The 9,204-nt window shown below is 34.4% G+C and overlaps 1 protein-coding gene across 1 annotated transcript; it reads left to right on the forward strand.

Annotated features, from left to right (window-relative positions):
• Positions 1-6,041: 6,041 nt before the first annotated feature.
• LOC139095785 (leucine-rich repeat-containing protein 15-like) lies at positions 6,042-8,803 on the forward strand. The gene is made up of 3 exons (XM_070647256.1): positions 6,042-6,199; positions 6,277-7,790; positions 8,104-8,803. The coding sequence occupies exons 1-3, from the start codon at positions 6,192-6,194 to the stop codon at positions 8,730-8,732; spliced, it is 2,151 nt and encodes a 716-aa protein (XP_070503357.1). The 5' UTR covers positions 6,042-6,191; the 3' UTR covers positions 8,733-8,803.
• The last annotated feature ends 401 nt before the right edge of the window (positions 8,804-9,204 follow it).

The following is a 9,204-nucleotide window of genomic DNA, read 5'->3' on the forward strand; positions in this document are numbered from 1 at the left end:
TCCTCAATTCATTCAACAAAACAGCACAAAAATGGGGCAAAAAGCTTCAAAACTATGAAAAATTTCAAAATTTTCATGGCTGCAACATCAAAATGGGTCTGCAAACGGATCTTGATGGATTTTGTTGGGGTGCAATCAAGCCACCTGATGATAATGACCAGGAATCTACAGTCGTTGGACTTAAACCGAAAATATTTCAAATTTTATCCGAAAAAGTCAATTTCGAAGGTCAAATACTGGCACTAGAAAATGGCAAAAGAGTCGAAAAACTTCCAGAAATTCTTTTTGAAGTTCTTCGCTTTACGACAGACGATTTGGATACGCTGCACATGACATCAACATTTATGGAAATTCGTGACATAATTGTGACGACTCCTGGTGAGCTGTACACGTCATATGAGAAGCTATGGCTGCCATTTGATGAGTGGACATGGATGTTGCTGATATTAACTTTTATTGTGGCTTTTTGTGCCATTTTTTTCATAAATTTCATGCCAAATGATGTCCAAATGACAATTTATGGTGACAATAATCAAACACCAGCTCAAAATGTTGTGAGAATATTTTATGGAATTCCTCAATATAAGCTACCGGACACAAGTTTTGCTAGATATATCCTCACACTGTTCGTCTTCTTTTGTTTGATTTTTCGGACCTGCTATCAAAGTAAACTGTTTGAATTTATGACAAGTGAGCCGAGACGTCCAGCACCAAAGACTATTGAGGGTCTGAAGAACGGTGGATATAAGGTCTACACGGCGTTGAATCCAAAGTTCTTTAAGATCCTTGTGGAGAGTGAGAAGGAATATTGGTAAGGAAATGGTAGGTGGGAGGATTGGGGGTTGTGTGCTGGTTTTGTGACCATTTTTGGAAATAATTGGCATTTTTGGAATTTTAGAAAATTGTCTGAACCTTTTCTATCCCATTCCAGGCCAGACATCAAATACATCACCAAAGACACCTTCATATCCCTAATATCAACACAATCCCAGAACGCATCAGCAAAATCAGCCATAATAGTTCAGACAATGCAACTTAAACTCTTCAAAAGTGTCCTAGGACAGTCAATAAATTGGTACAAGCTTCCTAGATACACCCTACAAGTCAATCAAGTTGGATTCAGCTTTGCAACAAACAATTTCCTCCTTGACATTGTCGATAAAATCACTCAACAATTGACGTCAGGTGGAATAATCGATCATTTTATAGACGACTGCTTTCCAAGATATGTTGAAGACGTAATTGTTGAGAAGGAATGGTCAGTGCTGAAGATGGTAGACTTGGATTTTGGATTTATAATTTGGCTTGGATGTTGTGGGGTTTGTGGGGTTTGCTTTGTTGGGGAGGTTATTTTTGGGTGGGTTGAGAAAGGATCTAAAGATGTGACTAAGGAAGTAAAAGTTAGAAAAATGAAATTTGCTAAAATTCATCCTTATAATTATATAGTTATTGATGAATTGTGGTGAAATTTTGGGTAAATCATGGGGTTATTTACATACTTAATTACTTCACTGGTTATGCTGATCAGCTGTGTATCCATGGCTTCTTTTAGATGGTGTCTATAACTGACTGTATCAATGGTAGCCCTTTGCCAGCAACCAATAGCAAATGCTTTACTGTCTCTTCGGACTTTTTGGAGTCGGACTTCACTTTTTTTTGGAGTCCAGACTCCAGTTAAGGCGTATCCACATTGGAGTCCTGCCAACATTGCTATCATCAACAATCCCCTCCACCCCTAATCATGAAAAACCCTAGAAAATTGAAGAATTTGTTACAAAAAATGGGAACGAGGGCTGACTCTTGCAGGAATATTGAAAACACTCTTGTGATCCGTAGATCAGAGTTGACAGGACTCCATTATGGTGTCTAAATTCTAGTAAAAGGGACTCTATGGACTTTGTTCGAGTCCGGACACTCAAAGTCGTTCCAACTCTGCTGTAGACACTCATTTCCCATTCTGTCACCCCATGTGCCTTTGGGATTGAATTCCATAATTTCAAAAAAGCTCTTCAACTCCCCCCCTGAGTAGATCCCTTACTAGGCCTCATATAAAACAGCCTATACAATTCAGATCTGATAACATGATAAGCATAACACAAGAAATATGTCTAATAAAATATTTAATTAATAACAAATTTCAGTCGTTCAATAAATACCATCCAAAATACAATTTTCCTTATGAATTTTCAAGAAATTTTCCAATTTTCTTTGATTTGCGTTGCATTAAGCAGCCAAATCCTGAAGCCAATTGTGAAAGATTTCAAAATTACGGATCCAATTCATGAAATTATTGATGAATTTTATGTGAAAAATCAAATCAGATTTGACATTATTTTGAGTGATGGACATCCACAGGACTTTATTTCCGATTTATTGAGCACAAATTCATTGGAATTTTCATATAAATTGAAGTCATACGATGGTGCCTACAAGCTGACAAATTCTGCTGTATTTGTGATTGATTCCCCTAATGACTACTTTGCATTGCATCAAAACTACATTTTAGTCAATCAATATCGTCAGCCACTCAAGTTCCTGATTTATCTACCAAATATTGAATTTGAGCTGCTTTGTTATGACCTTTATTCCTTTATTCGAGCCACAAGTCTCAAATATTGGTCTGGACATATTGAAATTTACGAATTTATGCTGATTAATGACGAGCAGTTCCTTTATTTAGTCACAATTGAATGGTTCACGTCCACAGCATGCAACGAGCCACAAATTGTCATCCTTAATACATTCAACAAAATCACACAAAAATGGACCGAAAAGTTGGAAAATTATGAAAAATTTCAAAACTTTTATGGCTGTTCCTTAAAGCTTATTTTGCCATTCGGACGAACAATTTGGGGATCAGCCATAATTAACCCTAAAACAGGATATACACATTTATATGGGATGATTCCGATGCTGTTTGAAAGCATCTCAAGGAACTTTAATTTTAACATAGATTATATCCCATACAGCACAGACAGTGACTTAAATGTTGAGCTGTTCATGGAAATTTCACATACAGCAACAAATTATCTAAGGAAGGAAATGCTGGACACAACGTCATTTTTTGAATTTCGTGATATAATTGTGGCTACACCTGGCGAGCTGTACACGTCATATGAGAAGCTATGGCTGCCTTTTGATGACTGCACATGGATGTTGTTGCTGTTGACATTTTTCATAGCTTTTTGTGCCATTATTGTGATCAATTTGATGCCAAAATTCATTCAGAATCGAATTTATGGCCATAAAGTTCAAACTCCGTCACTGAACATTGTCAGCACATTCTATGGAATTTCTCAGCACAAGCTGCCAAAGACCAATTTTGCCAGATTAATTCTCATTCTATTCATCATATTTTGCCTAATTTTTCGGACCTGCTATCAAAGTAAATTGTTTGAATTCATGACAAATGCACCGAGACACTCACTGCCGAAGACATTGCAGGATTTGAGGGACACGAATTACACATTGTATGCTAAAGATGGACCGCAATTTATTCGTGTACTCAAATTAATCAGTAGTGATGACGAGACATGGTGAGAGTAAGGAATCGCTCACTTGTTATGTTATGATGTTAAGGAGGGGAAGCTAAGGAGAAGGGAGGGGGTCTGAGGGGTAATGAGTCTTGGAATGAGGGTCATCCCTGCCACCTCCTAACTCCTACTTTACACCCACCTACCTTATATAACAAGTGAACGACCCCCTTCAAAATTCTAAATTATCAACCCTAATACCCCCATTCCTTACCCTCCCACAGGCCAACCATCACCAACACAACCGAACAAATCTACAACAGCTACTTCATCACCCAATCACAAAATGCCTCAGCCAAGATTTCATTAGTCATTCGACCTGAAACAATTGACATTTACGAGTCGGTCAGAAGAGTTGCAAAAAATTGGTACATCTTGCCTGACTTCTCGGTCGAAACAAGTCAGTGCGGCATTGGAATGATGAGAAATCACTTCTTTTTGTATCCGCTGGATAAAGTCATTCAACGTTTTGTACAAGGTGGAATTATGGACAAGCTTATTGTCTCTAAAATTGGAAATGCTAAAATGTTTCAACAGCATAAGCAGCCGATGAGGTTTACAGTTGATGATTTGAGTTATGGATTTGTAATTTGGCTGGGATTTTGTGGAGTTTCTGTTGTGGCTTTTGGGATTGAAGTAATGATTTTGTTTGTAAGGCCATTAAGGAGGGTTGAGGAGGTTATGATGGTCAGAAAGGTTGAATATGCGAAGATACATCCGATTTATTAGGATTGATGGAGGATTGGAGAACAAAGGGTGGGTTAGGTGAGGTTTGAGGTTGAATTCTTCAGGTTATGCTCCTGGTAGGGCTTGAAATGTAAGGAACTTGAGTCAACAAGCCCCTTCAGCCTTCCATATCCCCTCAAACGTTTTAAAATGCTATTTCTGGCATTTCTTAATGTACTGACTATGATTTTGGACTAATTTGACTAAATCAATTGCCAAATAATAGAATACACCTCTAAAAACACGATCCTGCATAAGTGACGTCACCAAAAAAGAGTTCAAATTCGAAAATTTTCATCATTCTCTCGCAACTGAACGTCATAAAAATTTTTTCTCTTCATAAACAAAACAAAAAAGATTTTTTTTTTATATGCTTTTCTTTTAATTTTTTTTTTTTGAAAGAAAAATACACAAAAGAAACATGAAAAGAATGTAAATTGTGAAGAAAAGTTTTTAAATTTTCTCATAGGAATGACATCACGCTTCAGACGTGCTCTGTTTTAATCCATATTTTCGACAGTGTTAAGTGCCTTATAAATGTGCTTACAATGTGCTTCAAGTCAATTAAATGTGTGTTTTTGTACATTTGAAACATTTAAGGAGTGTCAGATGTCGATGTTTTTATAAACAAAATTAGAGTTTTGATGTGTTTATGATTGTGGATAGAATTTAGAAATTTGAATTGAATTGTAAGAGTTTTGGTGGATTTGGGAGTCGGAGTTGGATGGCTCACATTATCATAAATTGGTTAATCGTTCCAGAAATCCAGCAAAAAGCTTCTGGGTCTGGATTTATTAAATCTAGTCTAGGATCAGAGTCAATTTGGACCATGAGTTGATTTTTGGTCATTTTAACAAAATTGTCTGGGATTTTATGTTAAAGCTACCTCAAAAAAGGTTCAAATGGTCACAATTGGCCAGGTTCCAGGCCGGATTGACTACAACATTGGACCTCATCCTGTAAAATACGATCATGAACCCTAGAAGCTATTCTCATTCATGTCGCTTTGGAATTTCAGTTTCTTATTTTTCAGGAACCAACATATCTGAATTCAAACGACAAACTATTGAAAATAAACCTTAAAATCACATATCATGTACAATACATCATTCATCTGAGTCACATCTGTTTCATAAGAAATGAAATATTTGAATGTTTATGCCTAAGGAATCAAATTCTATTTATTTGTGTTACTTAACGACGTTTTGGCAATTTTTTCAGATAATTTGGCTGAACGACACAAAATTACGACAATATTGTTAGTAAATGCAAGTTTATCTTGATGTCCTGATGTCAAATGAGCGTCACAAAACTTACAATCGAACTGACATTGCCAAGAAGTCATGATGATTGCATTTTCAACGTCAAAGTCATGATGTGTCACTTGAGATGCTTGAAATATGCGTTTTTCTGTCATTTTCAAGTACTTAGGCTCCCTTAACTATAGCTAGACCCAAGATTGACATCATTAAGCAACCAAATCCTATCCAGCACTCAAAATTCCTTCCCGAAACCCGACACATCTGATCATCAAATTCCAAATTGACAGAAAACACCAAAATAATCTCAAAAATTATTCGACACATAATTAAAACTAATTGACCATGCATTCTTTCCTTATCTCCCCAGTCAGTACAGTCTCAACAAATTTCTGAGTGTGTTTCAAATTTCATTCTCATTTTCTTTACATGATTCATGACTCTTTTCTGTCTCTTTCTGAGTTGCTTCTCTCGCGTATGATGAATTGTTTGATGCTCCCGGCTTTCTCATTTCATTCATTGCCGGCTATTTGTGCTGATTAGATCGAGAATTAAGTTGTCTGTGAAATTGAGCTGATTAATTGTGAATTGACTTTGAAAAAGTTGGAATTTTTGCTGAATTAAGGGAAATAGAAGTGAAATTTAAAGGAATTTTGGAATAAAGGAACTGAAAATGCGACGGTAAGTTTTGTCTTTAAATTTGAATTTTTAGTCAATTTTTCAAAATATTTAAATTTTTTTTATATATATCCATACAGACCCAACCTCATCACCCTCACCATCTTCCTCCTCATCCTCCACACCATCACAGTATCCAGTTCCGTCACCCTACAATGCAACTTTATCTCCGATGGATGGGACTTTGCCGTTAAAGATGCTTACATGTGTCGTGCCAAGTCAGTCAATTTCCAATCAAAGGTTCTGATAACAAATGTCGAAGGTCAGCATGTCGGTGCCAACACAAATAATCGAGTCAATGCCTTCCTGATTTTTGAACAGACTTGCGAATATTTTCCAAGTGGAATTGAGAAATTTTTCCCGAAACTTGAAGGAATTGCTATACAGAAGTCAAAACTTAAGGTTATCAGACGGAATGACTTGAAGCCATTTACGGAACTAAAGAGCTTGTCGTTCCACAGCAATCAGTTGGTCACTTTGGGATTTGAGCTGCTTAAACACAACCAAAAATTGCAAATTTTTTCAATTTTCTTCAATAAAGTCACGAGCATTGCTGAGGATATTTTTGATGGATTGAATGACCTGAAGGAAGTCCATTTTCAGACAAACATTTGCATCAACATGACAGCCAAGAATCGAACACAAATTGACACTTTAAAGGCACAAATCCACAAAAATTGCTCATCAACTGTGGACATGAAGTCACTTTTTGACCTCGAAGTTGCTTATGAGAAGCTTGAATCAGTTCTAGACCAAAAATCACTCGAATTGGCAACCTGCAAAGCCGACAGTCAAGTCCATGTCACAACACAAATTCCAGCAACGACAGCAATTGCTACAACAACAACAACATCTGATCCATGTGAGGCAAGATATGAAAAATTGACGGAAATTGTCAAGAAATTTGACATCGAATGTGATGACTTTTATGACTCAACATGTGTTGCCAATGACGTCATCATACAGCATGAGAATATGGAACCAAGAACTGTAAGAATTGTCAATGGAAGTCAAATTGATCCGGCTCAAGTCATGGAACTGGAAATTCGTGGTAAAAATGTTCATTTTATGCCTGAAAAGTTGGGAATTTTCTTCAAAAATCTTCAAAACTTGACAATCAGTTCCACAAGAATCACGAAAATTGGTGAAAAGTCGTTGGAAAAACTTGGTGACTTAGTCAGCTTGTCACTGACTGGAAATAGGATCCAAGTGATCCATCAAAATGCGTTTAGTGACTTGAAGAATTGTGAACTTTTGGACTTGTCAGGCAATAAGCTCACTGAGATTCCAGATGCGATATCAGCTATGCATAATATCAAGGAACTCAACCTGGAACAGAATCAAATTGTAATTTTGAATTGGAAAACATTTGAGAATCTTGGAAATTTAGAGGAACTAAGAGTCAGTGAGAATCGATTGAAGCAAATTGGATCGAATTTACAGCAGAGGAACTTGATGATTTTGGACTTGACTGGAAATATTTGTGTGGATATGAAGTATCCTGATGAGACAATGGAATCGATGGTTGAGCATTTTGTTGAGAATTGCACAGTCGAGGTTGACCTGAAGTGTGAATTTAAGGTTGATGGCGATGGTAAGTCTTAGTGGCTTTTTTTTGATTTTTTTCAATTTTTTCAATTATTTAAATTTTTTCAATTTTTTAAATTTTTTCAATTTTTTAAATTTTTTCAATTTTTTAAATTTTTTCAATTTTTTCAATTTTTTCAATTTTTTCAATTCTTTAAATTTTTTCAATTCTTTAAATTTTTTCAATTCTTTAAATTTTTTCAATTTTTTCAATTTTTTTCAATTTTTTCAATTTTTTAAATTTTTTAAATTTTTTCAATTTTTTCAATTTTTTCAATTTTTTCAATTTCTTAAACTTTTTCAATTTTTTCAATTCTCAGATTATGTCTGCATTGCTGTAGATTTTGACATTAGCAGCGAAAATACGAAGATTGCCAGAATCTCAGGACAGCATGCAGCACAAAAGACCATCAAGGACGTCACAAAGTTCTCGTCCACCAACCAGAACCTGCAATTTATTCCACAAAATCTTCAGAACTTCTTCCCGAAGCTCTCAAAGCTGGAAATTGTGTCGTCGAACCTGCAAAAGCTGTCAACTGTTAAAAACCTCAACTGGATCAGAATCACTGGCAATAATTTGGATAAAATTGACAATTTTTCATTTGCAGATGCACTGGAACTCCAACACATCGACTTGTCAGCCAATAAAATCACAAAAATTCCCGAAAATCTCTTTGCAGATTTGAGCAATTTAAGATTTTTGAATTTAAATCGAAATTTCCTCACGTCATTTGGTGAAAATTTATTGCCTGCTGCAAATTCAATCAAGGAATTTTATGGCAGTGAAAATAAATTGCAGAAAATTGCCAATAAATTCATTAAGAATTTGAAATCTGCCAACATTATTGAATTGATCGGCAATTCCTGTGTTGATAATAAATTCAATCGTTTGGAAGATAATTCGAAGAAATTTATGGAATTGTATGGTGAAGTTGACTTAAATTGTTGAGCAATTCTTGCATTTTTGGCACTAAATTGACGCTGAATTGAATTTAAATGATTTTTAAGTCTGAAATACACTCAGAAAATAGAATTTAAGATTTTAATTTTAAAATATATTTTAATTTTTTAAATTTTTCAAATTTTTTAAATTTTTCAAATTTTTTAAATTTTTTAAATTTTTAAATTTTTCAAATTTTTTTAAATTTTTCAAATTTTTAAAATTTATTTAAATTTTTTAAATTTTTCAATTTTTTTAAATTTTTTAAATTTTTTTTTTTTTAATTTTTCAAATTTTTTAAATTTTTAAATTTTTTTAATTTCAATTTTTCAAAATCAAATATTTTAAAATTTTAAAATTTAATTTTTTAAAAAAAATTCATTTTCATAATTACAAATTTATAATATCCTTAAATTTAAGTTTCTATTTAATTTTAAACCTGAAAACTTCTCTGAAATCAAATAAAAAAATTTAAAATTAA

This window comes from Chironomus tepperi, unplaced genomic scaffold, assembly GCF_022539635.2.
Source record: "Chironomus tepperi strain 1889 unplaced genomic scaffold, CSIRO-AGI_Ctep_v1 contig_34, whole genome shotgun sequence".
NCBI classification, from domain to species: domain Eukaryota; kingdom Metazoa; phylum Arthropoda; class Insecta; order Diptera; family Chironomidae; genus Chironomus; species Chironomus tepperi.